General features: G+C 39.9%; 1 protein-coding gene across 2 annotated transcripts in view; it reads right to left on the minus strand.

The window, feature by feature from the left end:
• Positions 1-3,462: 3,462 nt before the first annotated feature.
• The window catches only part of mahj (LisH and WD40 domain-containing protein mahjong), a 58,193-nt gene continuing 33,775 nt past the window's right edge, over positions 3,463-27,880 (minus strand). For both annotated transcript variants that reach the window (XM_076206984.1, XM_076206985.1), the window contains exons 17-26: positions 27,484-27,626; positions 27,044-27,364; positions 26,698-26,902; positions 13,963-14,034; positions 12,269-12,405; positions 11,177-11,258; positions 10,897-11,043; positions 10,508-10,775; positions 9,051-9,299; positions 3,463-6,671 (exon numbers count right to left, since the gene is read on the minus strand). In XM_076206984.1, coding sequence (XP_076063099.1) covers positions 6,433-6,671; positions 9,051-9,299; positions 10,508-10,775; positions 10,897-11,043; positions 11,177-11,258; positions 12,269-12,405; positions 13,963-14,034; positions 26,698-26,902; positions 27,044-27,364; positions 27,484-27,626 — 1,863 coding nt within the window. In that variant the 3' untranslated portion in view covers positions 3,463-6,432. The remainder of the gene's footprint in view (positions 6,672-9,050; positions 9,300-10,507; positions 10,776-10,896; positions 11,044-11,176; positions 11,259-12,268; positions 12,406-13,962; positions 14,035-26,697; positions 26,903-27,043; positions 27,365-27,483; positions 27,627-27,880) is intronic.

Here is a 27,880-nt window from a genome sequence, read left to right on the forward strand (position 1 = left end):
GTCAACCTAGCAAAAATGATTAGGAAACTAATAGTTACAGAGACGAAACAGACAAATGGTACAGGATAGACAAAATATCATGAAGTAGGGACAGCAAAATTATCAAATAGGACAAGGTGGGAAACTGATGAAGTCCAACCAGAACATGAGATTTCAAAACAATTAGTGAGCTGAGCTTTCTGGAGCATACTTATGGAGACATACTCATCAATTTGTAACATCCTTTTTGAGTAAGGCATCTAAACAAAACATCAGAAATTAAAGGTACTTTTGTATCATCCTGGGCTTTTTTCCTACACCATTTCACTCATATACAATTCCCACACCAATCCAATGAACAACCATGATAATATTTTATAACTCTGGTCCCCACCTTCACCTTAAACCATTCATTTTCTCCATTCCCACCCCTCACACAAGTTCTACTACTGAAGTAAAAAATATTATCCATAATAGACTACCCTCTATCCCATACATTTATAAAACACTCCATAACAACTTCCTGTCAACCTTGTCATTCACTAAATCCATAAGAGCCCATAATACATCCTTACCATTTGCCAAATTTTTCTTGCTACTACTTGTCTTACAAAAATTGTACCTATGCACCTTCTGGTTACTGGTGAGAACATCCTTGGACGAAATTGTCCTTGATTGAGAATGCCCTTGGGTTCATGAAAACATCTGCAGGTGAAAACATCCTCTGTCAGATTCCATTTGCATTGCTTTCCCAACACTTGCACAATGCAACTCATCAATGTTAGCCATGTTTTTAATACAGAAGTATTGATCACTTGGCACAAGCAACATTTTCCCCAAAATCTGAACAAAATATATATTTTTCTAGGATCAAAGATCAGGTATAAAATGTTTATCAATCACATTGAAAATGGATTTGCATAACTGATAATCCTGATGCTTTTTTATTCATAGTAAAAAGTGGTTCAAATAGTCGTTCTTTACTAATGACAGCAAACTTTTCCTGAGGAATGCTCATTTCAATTATTTAGTTAAATTTGAAATCTTGATATTTCATTACTTCTACCACTGAACCTTCATCAGTTCCTACAGTATACTGCAAAATCTACGTCCAATGACACTACTAGGGGCAGCTGGCTGAAACTGATTTTAGAATTTCTGTAACAAATCACTGCTTAAATGGTGGTCTATACATTTTAAATAGCACATCAAATGTGTGCATTTTCTTTTGCATTAAGTGACATGCATCATTGTCTGATCCTCCTTGGCACAATTTTTTTTCACACCTGTCAATGCAATCTTGTTTTTCTTAATTAATGTACTTTATCATAATTTATTCAGCCTCATCATCATTAAATACCAACCTACAGTTTATTTTCTTAATTCCCACTGGGTACCTTGTTCCCAGGTACTTTAACCATATCTTGCACTACATGACTGTTACTGTGATGTTCATCCACTGTAGTGTCTCAAAATGGATTTTTTTCTAGAACCTTAACCATTTAGAGCTCAAAGCCTTCAAATTTCTTAAAATCTCCTTGATATCATAGGGGGCCTGGGATGGGACATCAGGACATTTGCCCTTGGACATAAAGATTAGGTCTCTGCTGGACTTTAGCTCCATAGGACTTATGGTCCATAGATAATCTCTCCTCTCTGCATATTCCCCCTTATATTGCCCAAGAGAGATTTCCAGGGGGCCATGGCATAGGGGGGCAAATGTCCTATTGGGTAAAAATGAGGATGGGGGCTATTGTCTGGGGTGCAATTTGTGGAGGAAACTGTCTGGGGTGTTAAAATCCAGGAAAAATATCCAGGGGTATGGCCCCAGCCTGGGAACCTTATGTTTGTATGAGAGTGGGGATGTTTTCCCAACATACTGAGTGAGGATGGTTTTGTCTGAGGATGTTTTCACTGGATACACTTTCTTCTTTTCCTGAACCAACACTACTCTTCCCCAATTACTCTGTTTCTCTCCTAATCTCCCCAGTTACACATTCCCATATGCCTTTCCAACTACATTCAGTAGACTGATCCCTCCCAATTCCTTCCCCATCACTCTTAATTTCCATTTTATTAGATATTGATCTAACAATGCCTTGCACTCTCCCTTGAATAAATTTACATTCAGAACTCCACCAATTCTCCCTTTGAGTACCACTACATACTCCCTTAATACCCTCTCATCCACCACTTGGTTCCATGTATACTCATGCTTATCTCTTTTCTTAAACATTGTGTTCACTATCATCAACTGCCTTCCTAAACATGTCTAACATCTCTCCATTATAGCTTTTACTTGACACCCAGTACCTCCCTACTACATCTATTAGCTTATCCCCTACTCTAGCACTGGGGTCACCCAACATAACTATATCTACATCTCTCCCAAAACAATATGAGAAGCCTCCCTCTCCTCTTCACTTTTGCCATTACTAGGATCATAAGTGCTCACAAAAACCAATACCTCCCATCCTAATTTTAACTTCACCCACATTTTCTTTGAAGACATTTCCCTCCATTTCACCACACACTATCTCATAACAGTAGAATCTCTTCATTCCCTTGTCCTTGTTGTCACTCCCGACACCCTTTCCAAACTCCAATTCACCCTTCCCTTTCAATTTAGTTTTATTCAACACTAACATATCCATCTTTTTTCTCACATACTAATACTAATCTCTTCCCTTTTACCTCATCAAACACATAGATTTAATTACCAAATTACTAAGATTTTGGTTGGAGTCCTTCAACAAACACATACATACACCAAAGGCTTTTTCCCCCTTTCAATTGAGGTAACCAAAAAAACAAAGGCACAAAATCCACTCCTACCCATTCCATCCCCACACACTACACCCCCATCCACACCCCTCCCTCCTATCTTGGCTCCTCTTGGATGATGGGTCACCCCCGCATCCTGTCCACTGCCCTGGGTGAGAAGCAGTGTCACAAGACACAATACATCCACAGCAAGGCCACTTCATTAAATTGGCAACCCCCTCCCCCTCTCCATCCACTTATGCAGAAATGGAAAAGACAGGGAGAAATCCCTTTGGGCTGCATGAATTAATTTTTCACACATACTCCCTCACCCCCATGCCCCACCCACTCTCCCCCTCATGCATCACAGCATCATCCATACACAGCCATTCTCCATTCACCCCTATCTTCTGTCTTCTCCTGTCTTTCCTCAACAGACATTCCCCTTTCCCAATGCCCCCTTTAACCCATCCATCCATCTAATCCCCTATGTTCACTCCTACCTCTGCCTTCCACACACCTGTTACTAATCTTTCTTTCCATGTGTCCAAACCATCCTAATACTCTTTCATTAACCCTATCTCCCAACTCCCTTTCCACCCCTGTTCTCCTTGTTTCTCACTCTCTCCAGTCTAGTAACCCCTATCATACTTCTCAGGCACCTCATCTCACATTCAAATTCCTGTTATGTTCCACACACAGAAAAAAAAAAAATTCTATAAGTCTACAAGAGTACTGGTTTGCCTTCATTTGAGCAATCACCCATAACTGATCATTCATAGCATACACCAGGAGGCACATAGCTGTAGTAAAAGCTGTCACCTTTGCCCTTAGCAACTACACTGCTGGGGCGGGTAACAGTCACTGCTAGGAATCAGACTGATGTGTGGGAATTGAACCCAAGGCTAAGAAGAAACAAGGTCTGCATGCTTCTGATTGTGCCACCAGCACAGAAGCAATCAATTAATGGAACAAACACCATATCACACAGCCACACTTACCCTTTTGTTCCAGCTCTTATGATCATCTCAAACAACCTCAGAGGACTTTTTTGATGTCTACATGGAGGCCACTTAAGGTTTCTCCACTTTGGGCCATCCCTCTTGGAGATTAACCTCCAATCAAGGTTACTGTTCAGGAGGGGAAGTGACTATAGTGCTTCAGATGACATTTTGTAATAAGGCAGATTACTTGTATCATGCTGATAGCATCAAGTATGAACTGGTTTAAAGCATGGTCTCTCTGAGTACTTATACCCTGAGAGACTTAATGCTTAAGGCATTGCCGAAGATATGTGAATCTAGTCTCTATATTCTCTTCACAGGCAGCAACCTCCTGTTCAATAAACAGAAAGCTTTGATGTAAAGGTAGAGTTTACAAGTATTGTTGGACTGTTTGAACTGCTCTCTTACTGTACTATAACCAACCTGCATTACTATAATTACATACATATACTGACAGGCATTTACCCTCTCGTATATGGATGGACGAGTTAAAGCACACACCCACGTTTCACCCAACCCCTCCCAAAAGAAGAAGAAGAAGAAGAAGAAGAAGAAGAAGACGAAGAAGAAGAAGAAGAAGAAGAAGAAGAAGAAGAAGAAGAAGAAGAAGAAGAAGAAGAAGAAGAAGAAGAAGAAAGAAGAAGAAGAAGAAGAAGAAGAAGAAGAAGAAGAAGAAGAAGAAGAAGAAGAAGAAGAAGAAGAAGAAGAAGAAGAAGAAGAAGAAGAAGAAGAAGAAGAAGAAGAAGAAGAAGAAGAAGAAGAAGAAGAAGAAGAAGAAGAAGAAGAAGAAGAAGAAGAAGAAATATATATATATATATATACTGTCCCTCCCATCTCAGCTCCTGTGGATGATGGGTCATCCCTGACTCCTGCCCACTGCTTAGGTCAGAGGCAATGTAGCACAACAGTACCTCCACAGCAGTGCTCGACAGGTAAAACGGATTTATCTCCCACCACTTCGTTGCAGGGTGACCACCCCACTCTCATCCACTCAAGATATTACAGATCATACATGAATAAATCTCTCTAGGCTGCGTCGAACCCTCATCCACTCGCACTTATTCTTTGTCCTCTCCTTCCCCTCATATGTATACTTTGAACAGCCCTTTTTGCTGCTCTTTGCCTCACCTCCCCCATTTGTTCGTAACTCCCACCATATTACTTAAATACTTCATCTCCAACACATAAGCTCTTCTTTTCTGCCTCTTTTAATTTCAAAGTCACTGCTCCAGTGTTGTGGGCACAATCACTTTCATACATTCTTCTCTTTGTATTTGTCCCCAGGTCCTCATTTCTTATGACACTTTTTGTTCCCCCCAGACATTTGCTTGCTTACCTTACTCTGTAATTCACCTCCACCTCAATTCTTCCATCACATATTACATGTGATCCTAAATATTTAAAGCTCTTCACATCTTCCAGCCTCTCACCCTTTCAACTCACCTTGAACTCATTGTCACCCTCACCCTTTGTACACCTCATTACTTTATTTTTTCCCACATTTATTTTCATCTTCCTCCTCTCACATACCTTCCTAAACTCTACCACCAAATGCTTCAGTTTCTCCTGACTCGGCTAAGCATCACCTGCAAATACCAAGTGACTCACCCCCCTCAACTTCCTTCCACTCTCACTTACCAGTTCCAATCCCTGGTCTTTATATGCCAATCCTTGCATTTACTGGGAAATAAATATTTCCTGGAGTTTAAATGAATTGAAACCTATAGTCTCAGAGTAGTTGGTAATGATCCTCAGGCCCTCCCATAGATATCTCTGCGAAGAAACTTTGTATCGTCTACACTGTAATAGTGCAAGCTTATTTTTATGTCACTGACTTGTAGAAGCAGGGGTGAAGTTGCCATCATTTGTTAACCACTGGGCCTGGTCTGGAGATCAGGTGTCAATCCCTTAGGGCTGCACCTCCACATGGAGGTGAAGATGGATGCAGGGAGATGACTTCCTGATGATCATCTTGTGGGACCACCTCATGCAGTACTTGTCATTGGTCCCTGCAGTACCCAGCTTGCATGATGGCCCCATGTACTATATTGCTTATAGTCATGAAAAGAACCAGATAATAATTTGTTTTATAATGTATAATTACATACAATTTTTTGTACACTCATCACACATGACAAAACACTTTATATAAATTATATATAATTTTTCTTGTACTGGCAAGAATCCACCAGAGCTTTTGCTGGATAAAAAATCTTTACTTTCTAAGCAGTTTCAAACATCAACTGCATTGCAGTATATAGTTCCTTGCAATGACAAGAATAAAATAACTTTTCCCTCTGATAAAGAATGTTTTGTGGAACTGGAAACCATTGCCAAGTTTTTCCTTCAGCAAAAATAATTCTGTGCATTACTAACAAAAATTAACTAGTGCTCTCCACAAGATATCAGCAAGAATCACATTTGCAAAACATACAATGTTTCATGCAGTGTCTATCATCAGTCTGTAACACAAACATTTCCTTTTATGCACCACCTACCCACGTATACATATGTACATATATAAAATCACTTTGTTTGCAGTACTGACAAGCTGTTTCAAACACTGATGCTTAGCTGTACAGCAACAAAACATATAAAGATCTATATTGCTACCCCCCACATTATTTACACAAAATTGGTTGACATTTAAAAAGGTCCATGATCACTATTCAGTAATATAATTTCTTTATGCTTCAAAGAGTTCATCATCTTCATCATCATCATTTTGTAGCCATGCACTTAGATGTTCTAATGGATTCCCTTCATTCCTAAATTCAAATAAGATATCGTCATCATCATCATCGTCATCATCTTCATTGTCATTATTTCCCTCCTCATTATCATTGTCAGCAGCATCTAGACCATCCAAGGAGATACTACTGAGATTGGATGCAGTAGTGTTTGAGTCATAGCCACCACCACTACCTGCAGGGCAATGAAATATAATTAGCAATTTCTTGGCACATTATTTGCCATACACTTGACAACACCAATAATGATACCTGTTACCTCAAGCTTCATTGATTGGAAGCCTGTAACCCTACAGTAGTCATCATCCTTGGGCATTTCACTGATCCTTCTAGGAAGAAACACAAGACTATCTGTATTGTATTCATGTGGGCGTGCTTGTACATTATGTTATTGTCTAGTAAAAAGAAGATGAGGAGGGGAGCAGTCTATATCTGTCAGCTCTCCTTACATGAGAGGGTGGAGGAACAATTGTTGAAGCTGAAGATGGGCCATGTCATCCATTCATACTCTCCTTCCATTCACTCCTATATTTTGCATTTTTTTCTACCCTGCTTCATAAATATTTCTCATGTATGTATCTAATTGGAAGTGAGTATTAAGGGGGAAAGAGTGGAGGATGTGAATAGCTTTAGATAGTTGGGTGTGAATGTGGCAGGAAAGGGAGGAGTGGAGGTGGAGGTAGAATGTAGATTGAGAGAAGCAAGTAAATGCCTTGGGGGATTAAAAAGTGTAATGATAAATAGATATTTGGGAATGGATGCTAAGAGATTTTATGAAGGAGTGATTGTGCTGACAGCACTGTATGGGGCAGCAACATGGAATATAAGAGAGGAAGAGTTTAAAAGCATTTGAGATGAAATACCTCAGAAGTATGGTAAGAGTTACTAGGTTGGGTAGAGTGAGATATGAGGAGGTGAGGAGGAGAGCAGAGGTGGAAAGGGAGTCGGGTGATAGGATTGATGAAAGAATATTGGGATGGTTTGGACATATGGATAGAATGATTGAAGAAAGATTAGTAAAAGAGGTGTGGAAGGCAGATATGGAGGGAGTGAACATGAGGGGGCAACCAAGGATGAGATGGATGGATGGGATAAAAGGGGAATTGGCAAAGAGGGGAATGTCTGTTGAGGAAGGAAGAAGACAGAGGTGAGTGGAGAATGGTTGTGTATGGATGATTCTTTGAGGCATGGGAGTAGGTGGAGGATAGGGGGGGTAAGGAATATGTGTGAATGATATTTTGATACAGCCTGAAGGTATTTCTCCCCGTCCTCTTTTTCTGCACAAGGGGATGGAGAGGGGGGGAGCACTGATTAAAAGAAGTAGCCTTGCTATGGATGTGCTGTGTCTTGCTACAATGCTTCTGACCCAGGGCAGTGGGTGAGGTGCAAGGATGACCCATCATCCAGGAGGAGCCAAGAAAAGAGGGAGGGATGGGTGGTGGATAGGACTAGAGTATATGGGGATTAAATGGGTGGGAGTGGATGCCTTTGACTTTGGCTACCTCCCTTGTAATGGGGAAAAAGCCATTGGTATATGTATGTATAAATGTATCTAAGGCTCCCTTTACCTCATCCATACATCTTATTTTTGGTCTTCCTCTCCCATCACAGTCACCATTCTGGCACTGCCCATGGCTACAATCAATCTTTTTTATTGCCTCTACATTCAACAGAAGAAAGACTAGTAAAAGAGGTGTGGAAGGCAGATGTGGAAGGAGTAAACATGAGGGGGTGATCTAAGATAAGATGGATGGATGGGGGTAAAAGGGGCTCTGAAATAGAGGGGAACGTCTGTTGAGGAAGGACGGGAGAGGACAGAAGACAGGTGAATGGAGAATAGTTGTGTTGTGATCCATGAGGTGGAATGGGTGGGGGATAGGGGTTGAGGGAGTATGTGTGAGAAAAACTTGATGCAGCCCAAAGGGATTTCTCCCTGTCTTCTTTTCTGCAAGAGGGGACGGAGAGGGGGGGGGGGGGGTCACCAATTTAATGAAGCAACCTTGCTGTGGTTGTGCTGTGTCTTGCGACACTGCTTCTGACCCAGGGCAGTGGACAAGCTGCAGAGATGACCTGTCATCCAGGAGGTGCCAAAATAAGAGGGAGGGAAGAGGGTGGAGGGGAGTGGAGTGTGATAGGGATGGAATGGGTGGGAGTGGTTTTTATGCCTTTGATTTTTGGCTACCTCCCTTATAAGGGGGAAAAAGCCTTTGGTATATGTATATACATTCAACAACTTGAAATACTCTGTCCATTTTACTCTCGTAGCCTTCACTTCCATTAACAACAGTCCATCTGTTCCCTTAACCTTCACCTCTATTCAACTTGCCTTCCCTTACTCTTTTCACTTCCTTCCAAACATTCTTTTATTCCTTCTAATATTCTCCATCATACTCCTACCCTAACTCACACTTGCTCTTCTCTTGGCTTCCCTCACCTTGTGTTTTGCCTCCAACCTCTCTACACCTCTCATATAATACCTCATTTCTTCATCTGTGCTTGCTACAAAATCAATGAATAAAGATCCTCTGTAAAAATTTTTATAGGAACAACTTACCCTCTGCATCCTCATCAGCATTATCGTCCTCACTTTCATCAGAATCTTCACCTTCACTTCCAATTTCTTCATCTTCATCCTCATCTACAAGCTCATCATCTTCCTGTCGTGTCATCCCCACCTCATACAAGCGTACCACTGCGTCTCCACTTAGGTCATCGGTATCAGTCTCTGTTTCCACAATGGCTATTTGTGTATCATTACGGTTGATTGCCAGGCAATTTACTATACGACGAACATCCACTGTGGCTGTAGGGGTTATAAAAATTATAAGTGATAATAGTGGAAAGAATAGTATGCAGGTATGTATAAGTGTGCCTTAGAAATGTGTTGTATGCCATTATTGAAGCAAAAATCTCTTCCAGATAACAACTTATGTGAATGAATAGAACACAATTCTATGAAAGACCCCTCAAATCCAAACACCACATCACACAACCTCAACCCAGAGGATGCAAAAATAAACCAATACTGCAGCACAATGATAAATAAACCTTCCATAATCTGCCCCAGCACCCCACAACACCTTGCGTAAACATGTACATCCATCAATTACCAAACAAAGACTTCTTACCATCCCCACAGAGATCCATTGCCCAAAGTCTTTTTTGTTGGAGACCCATGGCTTCCAGTTAACTGGTAACAGCCACCAAATAGGCCTATAGGCCACTAACGGAAGAAATACTGTGTTGCTGTGTAGGAATGGTTAGTGTAGGGCATTGTATGATAAGGTGCTTAGTGTCTTCTGTGTGGTGGTTGCAATTTGAATCTGTGGCCAGGCTTATTCTGTGTTGGAGCCCTTAGCTGGATGGCCTCCTGAATGTAAACATGCTAGAGTGGTTCTTACATTTCTTGAAAGGGATTTTTCTTTAAGGCTGATGTGTTGTTGAGTTTAGTAGTCTTAAAGAGCTTGTTTTGGGATCTGGGTGTGAGTATGTTTTTGTGGGGTATAAGTTGTTGTATATGTTTGATTAGTAAGCTAATGTTTCTTTTTTTCATTCACTTGGTTGTGCTTGTGTGATGTGATGGGGTGGGCAAGTGGGTTCAAGAGCTCTAGCATAGAACTGTATACTTATCATTTTCATATGATATCCTATGGAGAAGATTTTAGTTTCTGTTTGCAGGTGTTCTATTGGGACGATTTTGATGTATCCTGTTATTCTCAATACTTTATTTTGAATAGTGTGTAAAGTGTCTATATTTTCCTGATTGTTGGAAATCAAGCTCTGGAGGCATAGTTGAGTGGGGTTGTTATTAATTGTTTGTAGACAGTAATTAGTTTCTGCTGTCCAAAGCCCGTGCTTTATCATCTATAACCCTCATGTAACTCGAGTTAATTGATGTACACACTTGGGTGTGCATGTAAGTAAAGGGCACTGTATATAGACAGGCATAGCAATCACTACTTTAAAGAATATGAAATAATGAAGAGGGTATCAAACTTCCCTTGCACTTACCTATACTGGAGTAATCAGTTGCATCTACAGTTTTAAAACTTGATTCAAAGGCATTTTCAGTATGGCTGTCATCTAGATCACCTGCTGTAATACCAAATATAACATCTCCTGCATTGTTAAAAGTAACATCACAGTGATTGAGGGTTGGCACAGTTCTTAGGAGGTGGAAAGTTCTTAAATCCCATATTTCTGAAGAGCTGATTATCTCCACACCATTGCAATGGAATATGCCATTTAGAATGGGATTAATCTTGTCAAACTTGTGGATCTGTAGAATAAAAAGGCATTCTTAATTATTTTTCACTGGGACCAAGCAGGTCCTAAGATATCAAACATATGGAGTGGGTAATAAAAATCTTCTAGTATCATGAAGGTAACATGCTTATTACCTGAATTCCTGCACGAACATCAAATAAGACACCATCGGTTAATACAAGGTCATCTGTTGGGTCAAGCACAGCTTTGTTGTTTCTGTAGTGATTTGACAGACGTGGTGTGAATTCACGAATCACTTGCCCAGTGTTAAGGTCACACAACTGTAATAATGAAATAAGATAAGTCATTTATGAAGAAGAAATGGCTTGCACTTATATTAAACTTATTGTGAAACTGGTTAAAAACAAGATGGAAATGGAATCATGAACTGGAGAGTCAGCAACTCAAACTTACCTTTGCTTTTTGGTCCAATGTACCAATAATTTTGTCTTGACTATTACTGAATTCTCCATACTGGCAATCTCTTATTGTTAACCTAATTAAAGAGAATCAATACATAAATAAGTAAAAACAGACAAATGTAACAATAGTGATTAATCAATCTGTTACCACAGGTCTCTTTGGTAAGAGAAACATTCTACATTCTATCTCTATGTACCAATAGGCTTCTTCCCACTTATTAGGGAGGTAGCCAAGATAAACATGGCTTCCATATAATTAATTGACAACTGCCACTTGATTGGCCCAAAATCAATCAAAAAAGAGATTTTATGTCGTCAGGGGAGTGACAGTGAACAGTGTCCAATGTGTTCTGTGTCTACTAGCTGCCTAGTATAGGCCTTATGGTCTCTTGCAGTCTCCTTCATTCTTATGTTCTTACTATGTAATAATTGCATCTGGTGCAAATTGAGTCCATAGTCAGGTCCATTCTGTTGATTTGATTTATGAAATTTTTGGCTTGAAGGCCAAGCGCCAGAGCCAGTAGGCCCATTCTGCAGTAGTGCCAATGTAGTCCTTGCTTGTCAAAGTAGAGATTTCTCTTCTCAGTTGAGCTGATATCTGGGGAGTTGTATGGAGTACAGGGGGTTGGTCTTCAAGTGAATGTTGTGTGAACTGAGTGTGTTTATGTGTTTTTTTTATAGATGTGTAATTGAGTACAGGTGGCAGATTGTTGTAGACATTTGAAAAGTATGATGTTTTTTCTTATTCAGCAGGCTCTTGGATCACCATATACTGAAGTAGTGGAAGAATACCAGTTCTGGCTCTTGGGCCCTACTGTGGAAAGACTTTTGCTGCATTGCCTTCAGTCCAAGCAGTGCAGCAAGGCACAAGAATGACCCTTCATCCCCATAATGCTGAGATGAGAGGCATTAATTGGATTTCAATGTGTACACAGTGGGTGTGTGCTTTGACTTAGCCACCTCCCTTATTAGGGGAAAACTGCTTTTGGTATATAAACATATGCTACTCAAATAACTTTTTGTTAATGTTATTATAAACAAAAGCTTCTTTATGATACTGAATGATTACACGATTACTTCTTACTTGTGGTCAAAGAGGTCTGTCATTGTCCACAATGATGTTTGGTGTATAGCAGTGGAAGATGTTAACAGAAGAGACCCTGAACTGTGAGGATCAAGGGTAGACACTGCACCAGGATGAGCCTGATATGCAACCTCCTCCTGTACAATGAGAACTGTATAAACTACCTGGCTCACAATAAAGTGAATCAGTCACATTTCTAAAACAGAACATATAATAATATTCAAATAACTGGCATGACGTGGTACAATAGTTTTTGTGAAACATTATACATCATGGCCTTTACCTAAACTTCATGGAGAGAAAGAAAGAACTACCTTTGAGTATATTTATATAACAAAAGCTTATCTAAGATGATGAATGATTACTACTTACTTGTGTTCAAAGAGGTCTGTCACTGTCCATAGTGACATTTGCTGTATAGCAGTGGAGGATGTTAAAAGACCCTAAACTTTTCAAAGTCCTGTCAAACATTTACCCCACCTTACATCTGCTCTCCTCTTATCTTCTTTCACCTTGCATTTTGCTCCAACATCTTTCTTTTGTACCTCTCATATGTTTCCCTAGTTCTAGTTTGCAATACATCTTCATATGCTTGCCACTACTCCCTTCACCTCTTTATTCTATTACTCACTACTTCTCCTATTTCCTTCCCTCCTTCCATTCTCATGAAACATCTTTGTGCATTTTAGCAATTCTTCCTTGAAACATACCTCCCATATTTCTCTCTACTTCACCTAGTATACCTTCTCCCTTTTCTTTTCATTCAATTTTATCACCTTCAGCACTTCTTTGCCTCTACTCTCAATTTCCTTCTAACAGATAATAATCTAGTAATCCATTGCCTTATCACCTGAATAGATTAACATCCAGAACTTCCAATTCTCTGTTTGGGTTCCACAACATGTCCATAACCACCCTCTTGACTATTTTCCCACCCAACCCTTGGCCTATTTATGCTTATGCATGTATCTTATCTTAAACACTGTCTGCTATCATCATTTCCCTTTTAAAACACATCTTTTAGACATCTGCTATAGTTCCTTTCTGGCACTGCATACCTCCCTATACTATTTATCAGCTCATTTCCTACTTTAGGATGGAGATCCTCTAATACAACTACATTTACATTCTTCTCAAATTTTTCTACACACTTTTTTTTAATAAATCTAAAATGCTTCCCTCGCCTCTTCATTTTTCTCACTACTCAGGTATGCACTCACAAAAACTCATCTTCCATCCTGATTTCACCTTTGTATATATCATCCTCAATGACACTTCTCCCCATTCCATCAATCATGAACCTATTTCAGTGTTTCCCAACAGTGCCATTCCTTCCTTCCCTTGCCCTCTCACCACCTACCCACCATGCTTCCAAACTCCAACCCACACTTCCCTTTCAATTTAGTTTTACTCAGTGCTAACACAACCATCTATATTTTCCCATACTACCAATTTCTTTTCCCTTACTCTCATCCATACCACATCTACACATATCTCATGAGCCAATTACTAGAGTTCTGGTTGGAGTCTTTCCTGCTTTCTTATGCTGTGACATTTGTAGGAGAAAAATACAGAATGGGGAGTCTTTTGGCCCCTTACTCCATCTTATTTAGTTACCTTCCATGACATGCATGAAGACACTCTGGGAGCGTTCTTCTCCCCTTATAAATTGTAAAAATTCTATTATGACTTACTGTGGCTCCTGACTTGTTGAATAAACGAACTTCCCCACTAGATGTACCCACAATGATAAACTGGTCATCCGGCTGAAAAATAAGAGCAACACAATAATTATAAATGATCAACTGACTGAAAAACAGAACTGCACACAAACTAGATGTATTTATATTTTTTCTAAATGCTCCATATTTTCAGACAACCACTTTCTACTGACAGTTATTAAAACTACAGAATTTACATTCAACATCTACCCTTTATCAACATTTATAGTCAAACAACAGTTTATAGCAGTGCTTTTTAACAGGGGGTGCTTGCACCCCCCTAGGGGTGAAAGATTGGTTTCTATGGGATGCAAAGATTCTGTGCCCAGAAAAAGTGAGCATATATTTGACTGTGATTTTACTTTCATAATATTAAAGTAATCTGGGTTTTTGTTAAGCATTATTTTATTGTCAGCTATGTAAATGAAGATTAATCTTTTTTTGTCACTTACACATAATATATATATATATATATTTGATCAATTCTAGAAGGGGTGTGAGAACCCATTTGTGATTTGAAGGTTGTGCTAACAAGGAAAAAAGTTAAGAACCACTGGTTTACAGTATGCCAAACAGGATTTACTAATACACAAAACAATCCCTTCTTAGATTTTGTCATCTCAGTACACTTACCCACATGAATATGTGCATATACATGTCTCTACATGATTGCATTTAAGTGTAATACACAATATAATAATACATACATATACCAACGGCTTTTCTCCCCTTACAAGGGAGGTAGCCAAAGTCAAAGGCATAAATCAACTCCCACCCATTTCATCCCTACATACTCCACTCCCATTAACCACCTCTCCCTCCCTCTTTTCTTGGCTCCTCCTGGATGATGGGTCATCCCTGTATCTTGCCCACAGCCCTGGGTCAGAATAATTGTAAGAAGACACAGCACATTAACAGCAAGGCAGCTTCATTTAATCAGTGACCCCCCTCTCTGTCCCCTCATGCAGAAAAAGAGAAGACAGGAAGAAATCTCTTCTGGCTGCATCAAAATATCATTCACACATACTCCCTCAACCCCCATCCCCCATCCACTACCTTCCATGCATCACAGCATCATCCATACACATTCTCTACCCATCTGTATCTTGTCTTTTCCCTTCCTTTCTCAACACATTCCCCTCTTTCCCAATTCCCCTTTTACCCCATCCATCCATCTCATCCTTTGTCGCCCCCCTCATGTTCACTCCTTCCACACCTCTTTTAGTAATCTTTCTTCACTCATTCTTTTCATTTGTCCAAACCATCCCAATACTCTTTCATCAACCCTATCTCCCAACTCCCTTTCCATCTCCTCATTTCTCACTCTATCCAACTTGGTAACCCCTACTATACTTCTCAGGCATTTTATCTCAAATAAATTTAAACTCTTCCTTTCTTATATTCCATGTTTCTGCCCCAAACAGTGCTGTCGGCACAATCACTCCTTCATACAATCTCCTCTTAGCATCCATTCCCAAATGTCTATTTCTCATTATACTTTTTAATTCCCCAAGGCATCTACTTGCTTCTCTCAATCTTCATTCTACCTCCACCTCCACTCCTCCCTTTCCTGCCACATTTGCACCCATGTATCTAAAGTTACCCATTTCCTCCAGTCTCTCTCCCTTAATAGTCACTTCCAAATTGCTGTCATTCTCTCCCCTTGTATATCTCATCACCATATTTTTACCCACATTTATCTTCAACTTCCTTCTTTCGCACACCTTCCCAAACTCTGTCATTAACTTCCTTAATCCCTCCTCTGATCCTGCTAGTGTTGTCAGCAAACAACAACTGGTTTATCTCCCACTTTTCTTCATTTTTTTTAACCATCTCCAATCCCCAGCCCATTACCTTTGTGTTTACCTCTAGCACCACTCCATCCATGTATAAACTGAACAGCCATGGCAAAATAACACATCCCTGGCAAAGCCTCACCTTTACCTCAAACCACTCTCTATTTATAATTCTGGTACAGGCTCTACTACTCATAAAAACTCTTGACTGCTCTTAACAGCTTTCCTAACCCATATATCTGCAATATCTCCCACAGTACCTTCCTGTCTACCCTGTCATAGGCCTTTTCCAAATCCATAAAGGCACAAAAAACATCCTTACCTTTTCCTAAAGCTTTCTCACATATCTGCCTTACCACAAAAGTCTGATTCACACAATCCCTACCTGTCCAAAACCCACACTGTTCTTCACCAATTACTCCCTCTATTCCTCTACTAATCTTCTCAATCAAAACCCTTAATCCAAACTACACTTAAAAAACTGATCCCCCTGAAACTACTGCATTCACTTTTTCCCCCCTTCCCTTGTAAAGCAGAACTATACAGGCACTCCTCCAGTCCTCTGGCATTCTATCCTCTTTTAGACAAACATTAAACAACCTCACCAGCCAGTCCACCATCACTGAACCTCCCTTTTTTAGACATTCCACAATTCACCCATCTATCCTATGTGTCTTACCTGCTCTCATCATTTTAGTAATTGCTTTCACCTCATCTTTCCTTATTTCTCCTCGATTTTCCTCATTCATCACTGTCATTTTCTTAGTGCTTCCCACTGCAACTACCTTTCATAATAAAGTAACTAAACTTGTAGGGTCCTACCTCTTTTCTCCAACTGCCATATCTTGTAATAATCTTTTGGTCTTGGCTAGGGCTATCTAAATTTCTAAGTTATTCCAGGCACTGATAGTTTAAAAAAAAAAAAAAAAAAAAAGGAAAAGGCATAAAATCATTCCCACCCATTCCATCCCTGAATACACTCCACACCCCTCCACCCTCCCTCTTATCTTAGCACCTCCTGGATGACGGGTCATCCCTTCACCTTGTCCACTGCCCTGGGTCAGAAGCAGTGTTGCAAGACACAGCATATCCACAGCAAGGCTGCTTCATTAAATCAGTGACCCCTCCTCTCCATACCCCCATGCATAAAAGGAGAAGACGGGGAGAAATCCCTTCGGGCTGCGTCAAATTTTGCTCACACATACTACCTCACCCCCCATCCCCCTGCTCATTCCACCTCATGCATCACAACATCATCCATATATGATTCTCCATTCACCCCTATCTTCTGTCCTCTCCCGTCCTTCCTCAACAGACATTCCCCTCTTCCCCCCATCCATCCACCTCATCCTAGGATGCCCCCTCATGTTCACTCCCTCCACATCTGCCTTCCATACCTCTTTTACTAGTCTTTCTTCACTCATTCTTTTCATGTGTAAGTCAGGTAGACTGGAGAAGACAGATGGAGGACCAGCTGTTTATGGAAGTGAAGGCTGTGAAGAATAATCTTTTGGTCTTAGCTAGGGCTATCTCAATTTCTAAGTTATTCCAGGCACTGATGCATTATATACTTAGGAAGAAAGAAGAAGAAGAAGAAGAAGAAGAAGAAGAAGAAGAAGAAGAAGAAGAAGAAAAAAAAAAGTAAGTCAGGTAGACTGGAGAAGATAGATGAAGAACCAGCTGTTAATGGAAGTGAAGGCTGTGAGAAGAATATGGATAGATTATTTCAAAGAGGTGCTGAATGTAAAGGAGGTCAAGGAAGCTTTGATAACAGTGATGGGTGAAGTCTGGATAAAGAATGTGATGGGATAGGAGAGCAGTTAATTTGTTATCAAATATTTATCTTGTTGAAGACCCACAGCTCCCAATTATCTGGCAACAGTTATTGGATTTGCCCACAAGTTGTTCAAGAAAGAAATATTGTACTGTCTGGGTAAGGCTATAGTAAGGCAGTATAAGATGAGCTATTTTGTGTCTTCTGTGTGGTAATTGCATCTGAGGTAATTTGATTCTGTGGCCAGTCCTATTCTGTGTTTGTACCATCTTAAAACTTGATCATGGTTTGAACACAGTCAGTGTGGTTCTTGGTTGTTGTGGCAGGGCTGATGTCTGGGGGAGTTAGACTGAGTATGGAGTTTGGGGGTTGGTCTTGGAGTGCTTGTTTTGTGATCTGAGTGATAGGGTGTTGTATATAGAATAGCATACTACTTTTTTCCCCCCCTCCATTCATTTGGTTGTGTAAGTTGTGTAAGGGACTAATGATGGGTGTCTGCATGTAGTGGTCCTGCAAAATGGACAGCTGAATTGCCCATTTTCAAAACCTGTTAATGTTTTGTTTCAAGTGAGTTTGTATGATGTCTTTGTTTTCTTGATGGTTGTTGTTGTTGTTGTCGTTCCCTAGACTGTCTGTCCGAGCAGTCCCGTCTCCCCAAGGAAGGCCACAGCCGAAACTGGGTTTTCCCACAAATCCTTTATAGAGTGTATGTTGTGTTGTTTGCGTGCATGATTGTGTATAATGCAGTCTTCCATTATGTGTTGTATGGTATGGGGTGAAGTGTTACATCCTGGGCAGCTGTTCACAACACGGTCGTCCAGCCTCTTCTGGTAGCTTAGAAGTGCTGGGTGGTGACCGCATCGCAGTCTGGCCAAGTGGACTCTGTCCATCATTTTCTTGATGGTAGGGAACTATGCTGGTACATTCTTGATAAGTGGGCTGAATGGAATGTCTAATGGAAGGAGGCCATTCAATTTTACTGATGGGTGTTTCTTAATTCATGGTTGTCTAGGGTAAGCATGATCATAGATGATTTTTCACGTGAGATGGCCATTCTGTTTTGTCTTAGCCACTGTTCAAGTTTGTCTAAATATGATTGGGTGTTCTTATCAGCTGTTTCATAGCTGTTATGCTGAACTATTATTGTTATGTCATTTGTGCAGGTGAGAGCTTTTGTATTATGCTTTGGATTTGGTGAAGATATTACTTGGAAAGAGGTATAATACATGTTAAAGTACTGCTCCTTGGGGGACTCCAGGTTGTTTTGGGATACAGAACTCTGCACTCTCTCCTGGTTTAGAAGCTTATTAGCCATTTCTTGTCATTGTTGTGGATGTCAGTAGTGAAAGTACAATGGAGGAAGATTGAGAATAGAAAAGATGAAGGCCAAAAGGATATTCTAATATGACTAGATAAACACCATATGAGGACGGAGCCTTTATTTGTACGACGTTTCGCTTATTACAGCTTTTTCAAGTACAAGTTGAGATACAAATGCTTGAGATTAAATAAGGGGAAAGGAGGGAACGGGGAGAGAAAAAGGGGGGGGGGAAGGAGGAGGAGGAGGAGGAGGAGGAGGAGGAGGAGGAGGGTGGGGGGATGGACACTGGGAAAGGATGAGAATGCCGGCCCAAACGTCCGTGAGCGAAATGTCCACAAAGGGTGGTTTAAGTATTTAATATTTTGCTGGCCATGGGTATTAGGGGAATAATGTGAGGAGATATGTTAAACATGCCCCTGTTTTGTTCAATAGTGTTCGTTCCTTGAATGATTGCTGCTTCTAAACACTTCCTGCGGATTTTGTCTGGTTCCCGCATCAGCAGCTCTGCATTCTTCCAGTCCATAAGATGGTTTTCCTTGTTTCTATGTGTCACACATGCATTGGTGGTGACATCATGCCTGACGTCGTAACGGTGTTCACGTATTCGTGTATTCAGGTCACGTGACGTTTCTCCGATGTAAACTTTATCACATCCTGAACACGGAATACGATAAACACCGGGCACCAAAGCCGTTACGACGTCAGGCATGATGTCACCACCAATGCATGTGTGACACATAGAAACAAGGAAAACCATCTTATGGACTGGAAGAATGCAGAGCTGCTGATGCGGGAACCAGACAAAATCCGCAGGAAGTGTTTAGAAGCAGCAATCATTCAAGGAACGAACACTATTGAACAAAACAGGGGCATGTTTAACATATCTCCTCACATTATTCCCCTAATACCCATGGCCAGCAAAATATTAAATACTTAAACCACCCTTTGTGGACATTTCGCTCACGGACGTTTGGGCCGGCATTCTCATCCTTTCCCAGTGTCCATCCCCCCACCCTCCTCCTCCTCCTCCTCCTCCTCCTCCTTCCCCCCCCCCTTTTTCTCTCCCCGTTCCCTCCTTTCCCCTTATTTAATCTCAAGCATTTGTATCTCAACTTGTACTTGAAAAAGCTGTAATAAGCGAAACGTCGTACAAATAAAGGCTCCGTCCTCATATGGTGTTTATCTAGTCAATCTTGTCGGCAGACTGCCACTTTTAAGCATATTCTAATATGCTGTGTATTTGCCTCATTATCTGGGAATAGCTTGTGTGGAGCACTGTAAAATGAAACATTAAGTGTCCTCTGTGTGATGGTTGCATTTGGGACATTTTAATTCTGTGGCTGTGCCTATTCTGTACTGGTACTGTCTTAGTGCTGGATGATGCCCAGAATGCAAGCATGCTAATATAGTTCTTTGGTGCTCTTGAGAGGGTTTTTCTTTGTGAAAGTCGTGGTGGTGGAGTAGGGAGTTTGGTCTGTTTTTAAGAGTTTGTATTGTGATATGTGTGTGCATGTGTTTTTGTATGGATATAATATTAGTGTGGTACTAGAGGTATATTGTTGAATATGTTTGAACAGTATGAATTGGTTGTATTTATGTAAAGTAATGAGATTGGTGAGTAGGATATTGTGTTTGTGTAATGCAATGAGATGGGTGAGTAGGGTTGTGTTTGTGTGATGTAATAAAATGGGTAAGTATGAATGTTCTTATATCCTATGGGGAGGAGTTTGGTTTCTGTGTGCAGGTGTTCTACAAGTGGTTTGAGTGCATCCTGTTATTATTCTCAATGCTTTATTTTGTCTAGTTTATAAAATGTCTGTTTTGTTGATTGCTATGATCCAAGCTGTGTTATTGTAGTAAAGTGTGTTTCTTATGAACTGTTTATAGACTGTGATTAGTTTTCTTCTGTTGTCCAAAGACCATGCAGGATTTAGTATGGTCATCTTCTTGTTGAATTTCACTGACAGACCTTCGAGGTATAGTCTGTAGGTCATATGAATATAAAAAGTGAGACCTACAAGTTTCAGGTTCTTTTCCAATGGAAGGATTTTTTTTATTTCTTTTTTACTAAAGGTAATCCAAAGTGAGCAATGTTACTGATGACTTCTGGGGCAAGGCTTCCAATCAATAATTTCTAAGCCATTATTCATGAGGTATGGTGTTCTTAGCTGCTATTCTGGGTTATTATCACAAGGTCATCTACATGGGTGAGTGCTTTAATGTTATGCTCTAAATATGGTGCTGGAAGAGGTTAAACATAGTAAGTGAGAGTAATGCTCCTTAGAACATTGTACAATAAATCTGTCCTGGATATTTTGATGTTTTGGGTTACTCTTTACAGTATGCCTACGAGATTTGTTAGCCATTTCTTGTCACTGTTGTGGATATATGTCTATATTTTTTGGCAGTATATGTCTGGGATAAGAGGGAAACATGGGTGATGGATGGGAGTGGGTGCATGCCTAGACTGAGCTACCAACCTTATGAGGGGGAAGACCTTGGTATATAAAAACATATGAAAAGAAACTGCAAGAGACCATAAGGTCTTCACAAGGCAGTTGCATGTCTGTTACCACCTATCATCCCTGCAGTATCACAGCTTTTTCTCCTGACCTAATTTGGCATCCTAAAGATGTGGTCTGGGAACTTTATCAAATGCCTTGTTTATGTCTATTATGACCATAACTGTTCTTTCTGGTGGTGGTTTCTTGTTCAGTTCCTCCAGCACTTGCTGGGTGATGTATGACAGCAGTGTGCTGGTGTGGCTCTCTTTGAATCCATATTGGTTTCTTCCTGCTACTAATCTTTCTATTACATTACTGTGGTGGACAGAAGTGACACTGGTCTATAGGATTGTGGGTTTTCAGGTTGTTTGGTCTTAATATGGGTACTATGTGGGATCTTTTCCAGATTATTGAAATTTCATTGTACACCCAGGGTGGTTGAAAGTATCAGATAAGGCTTTTACTGCATTTGGGATAAGGAGTTTTAATGTTTAAGATCTTATCTGGACATTCAGCACTGAAGTATTTAATGTCTTTACTTCCCCTTTCATGTTTTTGCTGGAAAAAGGAGGGGTGGTATCTATACCTGGGTGGAGGTAGAATGTAGATTGAGAGAAGCGAGTAAATGCCTTGGTCGATTAAAAAGTGTAATGAGAAATAGACATCTGGGAATGGATGCTAAGAGGTTATATGAAGGAGTGATTGTGCCAACAGCAATGTATGGGGCAGAAACATGGAACATGAGAGAGGAAGAGAGAAGGAGTTTGAATGTGTTTGAGATGAAATGTCTGAGAAGTATGATAGGGGTTACTAGGCTATATAGAGTGAGAAATGAGGAAGTGAGGAGGAGAACAGGGGTGGAAAGGGAGCTGGGAGATAGGGTTGATGAGAGAGTATTAGGATGGTTTGGACACATGGAAAGAATGAGTGAAGAAAGATTAGTAAAAGAAGTGTGGAAGGTGGAGGTGGAAGGAGTGAATATGAGGGGGCGTCCTAGGATGAGATGGATGGATCGGGTGAAAGGGGCTTTACAAAAGAGAGGAATGTTTGTTAAGGAAGGATGGGAGAGGACAGAAGATAGGGGTGAATGGAGAAGGGTTGTGTATAGATGAGGCTGTGATGCATGAGGGGGAGTGGGTGAGAGATGGGGGGTGAGGAAGTATGTATGAGAAAAAAATTTGACGCAGCCCGAAGGGATTTCTCCCCGTCTTCTCTTTTCCTGCATGAGGGGACGGAGAGGGGGGGTCGCTGAATTTATGAAGCGGCCTTGCTGTGGATGTGCTGTGTCTTGCGACACTGCCTCTGACCCAGGGCAGTGGACAGGATGCAGGGATGACCCATCATCCAGGAAGTGCCAGGATAGGAGGGAGGGAGGAGGGTGGAGGGGAGTGGAATATATGGGAAATGAAATGGGTGGGAGTGATTTCTATGCTTTTTTCTTTTTGGCTACCCCCCATGTAAGGGGGAAAAAGCCTTTGGTATATGTATGTATGTATATATATATATTTGTATTTCTTGTGGTGGTGGATGGAAGGGTGGTTGATAAGGCATTAATGGACTATGTAGTGGTATCCAAAAAAAAAGGATAGAAAGTGTTATGGATTTCCATATTCTTAGAGGAGAAAGTGTGGGAATCTTATCTTGTATGGAGGATGCTGATGGTGAATTACTGGCATATGTGACTGTATATGTACCATCCAAACTACTATACATATAAATTGGTGTCACTGCTTCTGGTTGTATTTACTTAATTGTAGTATAAAGAAAAGGAATGATCCATGTGGGGGTCCTGTCTCTTTACTTTTCAGTAATCAAAATCTGGCTAGAAATTCGCATATGGTTCCAACTTGGGTTATGTTTCCTTAGTCTAAAAATGATCATCTATGTATTGTTATGACTTGGGCTATATCACCTAATCTATTCCAAGTATTTATGTGTCTGTATGGAAAACTATTTCTTCACATCCTCTAGGCATTTAGTCTTTTTCAATTTGTTCTCATAACATCTTAAGACCCTCCCATCCCACATCAAAATATCTCTTTTATCAATGTAGTCTAATCCTTTGTAGTGACCTGAACCTGGTAATTGTATCCCCCCCCTTTCTCTTTGATCTTCCACTGATGGCAGCTCCAATATTTTTAGCCTCTCCTCATACAGTTTATCTGCCAGGCTGGGAATCAGTTTGGTTTCTACCCTTTGTATCCTCTTGACCTTATTTATATCTTTCACTCTGTATGGAGACCATTCCACTGATACATACTCTAGTCTTGGATGGACTAGGGTTTCTACAAGTTTTTTCCCATCTTTTCTTCATCCATATGGTGAAAAGAATATTCAAATATACTGTCTAGATTTTCTTTACAACAGCCTACAGTCCTCCTCATTCTTCACTCTTTTCAAGATCTTGTATAATTTGCAAACATGTTACAGCATCTGATACCCTCACTTCCGTACTGTGGTATTCTTAAAAGTTAAGTATTACAATATGGTTCCTAAGTTTATGGGGGAAGGGGAATTATAGTAATCTATCTATATATCAAAGGCTTCATTACCATTGTAAAGAAGGTAGCCAAGTCCCACCCATTCCACTCCCATCCACCACCCTTGTTTCCATCTTAGATCCTCAAGGTTGAATGGTCATTCCTGTCTTCTGCCCAATGCCTGAGCAGTGCTCTAAATCAAATTTGTCTCTACATCACTTTTTTACAAAAAAAAAATCAAATTTAGTGTGTGTTATTACACCCAATTTTATGTCACACAGTAACATTATCTATGCTATAATAAAAGGGAGTGAAGTAAATAATTTTGTCTAAAAAATATATATTTACTTTAAACCAAAAATATGTAAAAACAAAATAAAAAATGTATATGCAACAAAATATTTACGAAAAAAAGTCACAGTAAAATACCTTTGCTATAATAAAAGGGAGTGAAGCAAATAATTTTTTTCTAAAAAAATATATTTACTTTAATATAGAAAAACAAAAACAAAATAAGAAAAATATATATACAACAAAATATTTACAATGAAAAATGTAAAAAATTAAAAAGGAAAAACTGTCATTACCTTACTAAAAATACATTAAAAACATAAAAACTAGTTAAGATATAAAAAATGTAAATACAATAAAATATTTACACAAAAAGAATTTAAATGTCAGCCATCATGTAAGGTTATCATAATTTTATCTATTTTATCATACACCATTCTTTAAAAACCTTTAAACCGGGGGATTCTTAACCTGGGGTTCATGAAGGTCAGGTGATGATTAACAATCAACGGTTTCCCATTGAGAGAGAGAAGAGAGAGAAGAGAGAGCAAGAGAGAGAGACAGAAATAAATAAATGAAAGGCATCATGCCACTGTGACTCAGGGTTTTCAGCCTTGTTCCTATCAAAATGAAAAGTTGAAATATGCCACTGTGAATGAGGGATTTCAGCCTTGTTCCTATCAAAATGAAAAGTTGAAATAGGATGAATGTCAAAGATAATATGTGTGTCACCTTGTCAAAGACCACTCTACAGTTTCATATTCTTATTCTGGGCAAACAAAAAACAACCTCCTCATTGATCAGATCTATTATGCAAAAGAGGACTGTATTTCATTATCATAATATATAATCATTACTTCTTACTCCTAGACCCTCTTATGCCTTTACTTTTTTTAGGAATGTCCCCTTTAGGGCTATAAGGAGAAGGATGCCTAGTCCCAATTCCCATCCAGTATTTGTTGCCTCTTACGACTCAAGTGGATTTGGTGGCAGTATTCTTTCCCCCCACCCCTGTCATCCAGGAGTTGCCAAGATAAGAGGGGGGGGAAGAAGGTGGAGGGGAGTGGAGTATGTTAGGGATGGAATGGGTGGGAGTGGTTTTTATGCCATTGTTTTTTGGCTACCTCCCTTATATGGGGGGAAAATTCTTTGGTATGTATGTACTTTTTACATAAAATTGGACTGTTTCTTTTTAGATGCTTTACTTTAAAGTTTAATGATACGTACCTCATATATGTATGAAACAATCAAATTTCAAATAAAGTACATTAAACACATTGCATGCAAAATTGTGTTTATGTGAATATTCCTGGAGAGGGGGGTCCATAGTTTTCATCAGATTCTTGAAGGGGTCTGTGACACAATTGCTTTAAATCCTTAATGAGTTATGTCATTACTATACACCGAGATCTCTTAATCCAACGCTTGCCAAACACCACTTGTGTGGCCATTTGGGCCCCATGATACAAACCCACTTCAAAAATTGGCCCAGGAGATAAAACACCACCAATTCCTGAAGTGGGTTTGTGTCCTGGGCTCAAACATCTGCACAAGAGGTGGTTGGTGAGTACTGGACTAAGAGACCTTGGTGTATATGTAATATCTTTAAGTGCCATTCACAAGGTAAACAATATTTCATAACATTGCTTTATACATTGTTTTCATTATTACCGAAAAATATGCATGATTAAAGAAAATGGAGAAAAGTGGGAGATAAGCCAGTTGTTGTTTGCTGATGACACTGTGCTTGTAGCAGGATCAGAGGAGGGATTCAGGAAGTTAGTGATGGATTTTGGGAAAGCGTGTGAAAGAAGGAAGTTAAAGATATGTGGGTAAAAGTAAGGTGATGAGATGTACAAGGGGAGAGGATGGCAACAAATTGGAAGTGAGTATTAAGGGAGAGAGACTGGAGGAAGTGGATAGCTTTAGATACTTGGGGGTGAATGTGGCAGGAAAGGGAGGAGTGGAGGTGGAGGTAGAATGTAGATTGAGAGAAGCAAGTAAATGCCTTGGGGGATTAAAAGTGTAATGAGAAATAGACATTTGGGAATGGATGCTAAGAGGAGATTGTATGAAGGGGTGATTATGCCGACAGCACTGTATGGGGCAGAAACACGGAACATACGAGAGGAAGAGTTTAAATGTGTTTAAGATGAGATGTCTGAGAAGGTAGGAGTTACTAGGCTGGATAGACTGAGAAATGAAGAGGTGAGGAGGAGAGTGGGGGTGGAGAGAGAGTTGTTGTAGTGCCAGGATTTCCATTTCTTACACTGGATATCTGTATGCTTGGATATCTGTATGTAAGGTGTTGAGAAAAGGTTGGAACATTGGAGAATGAAAGAGTAAAATAATTTGGGCAAATCTGGGAGACCGGTTACTGCACACCTCTGGGAGGAGGTGAGCTGCATTTGTGCATTATGATGTGACTTGTCTTATCGACTCTCATTGCAGCAACATCTTCTTGGGCAGGCACAGTTCCATGACACAAAAAAAACATGATGATAAAGAAAATATCGAACTGAAAAAATTCAGTAATGCTTACTGTAAATCCGCAAGACATAAAAATATCATCATCCTCAACAGGTCTATATGTCTGTGAAGGTCTATATCTACTGTAGATAAATTTTCTGTTTAGGCTGTCAGTATCAAATCCTCCTCTGGGGTGGTGGTATAGACGCTTGACATAACGCATTGTGAAGTTAACAGGTGCTGCACGTAATGACTTGGGTTCAGGGCAACGATGGGGCCTGTAAAAATCCACAACATCATTTAGATCAACCATCAACGTTTACACTTACCAAATTACTAGAAATTTTCACACAAAAACAAAAATAGATGATGTATCATTTATCCTTCTGTATCATATACATTCAACATATGGCACTTACTGGAAGAGGTCAAAGGTGGGGCAAGTGACGACTGGATTCTTACAAAGAGCATGTTGATTCGTAAGATATTCCATGACAATACGATCTAAACTGATTCCTGTATCACTTGAGGAAGACATATGATGATATGATGACGGAGGATTATGTGAAGTTGAACCTAATGGTGCTGTGGCAGTGATGGAGCTTGGTGAGTTGATGCTTTTACTAAAAGAACTTGCTGGTCCTTTTGTAACAGGAGTTCCATGTGTCGTGCTACTTAAAGTACTGTTTGGCGTGGCGGGGCTGCTACTATTTGCATTCAACTTATCAAACTTCTTTAATCTTTCAAAAGAAGAAAAAGAGCTTTAATAAACTACTACAATCTTTGGTTTCTTCTGCTAAAAATAACCATGAAATTCATACTTAAGGCAAACCATATAGAGAAATACAGAAAGTCTTACCGATTGACATGGATGTGTATGGGGATTCCAGAACCTTCAGACAATGTACTACTTGTGCTGGAAGACTGTGAAGACAAATTGGATGAACTTTTGCTTAAAGATATGTGACTTGGCCGATGTGCTGATGACGTCAAGTGACGATGCTGTAATATCACATACTAACTAATATTTCATAACAAGAAAGAAAGAATCCATTACCCACAACTGCATTTTAATCAGCCATAAAAAAACTTCTAATTTTTATAAATCTGAGATTATATGTACACAATAATCTTCATCCAAAAGAGATTTGTGGGGCAACAATTAATTTTACACACACACACACACATATGGATGTATTGGCAGTGGTGCATCATTATTCAAACTTAATTTCCACACTGTTATAAAAAAAAACCCC

This window comes from Oratosquilla oratoria, chromosome 23 (genome assembly GCF_046742065.1).
Source record: "Oratosquilla oratoria isolate Oo_2021 chromosome 23, ASM4674206v1, whole genome shotgun sequence".
NCBI lineage: Eukaryota > Metazoa > Arthropoda > Malacostraca > Stomatopoda > Squillidae > Oratosquilla > Oratosquilla oratoria.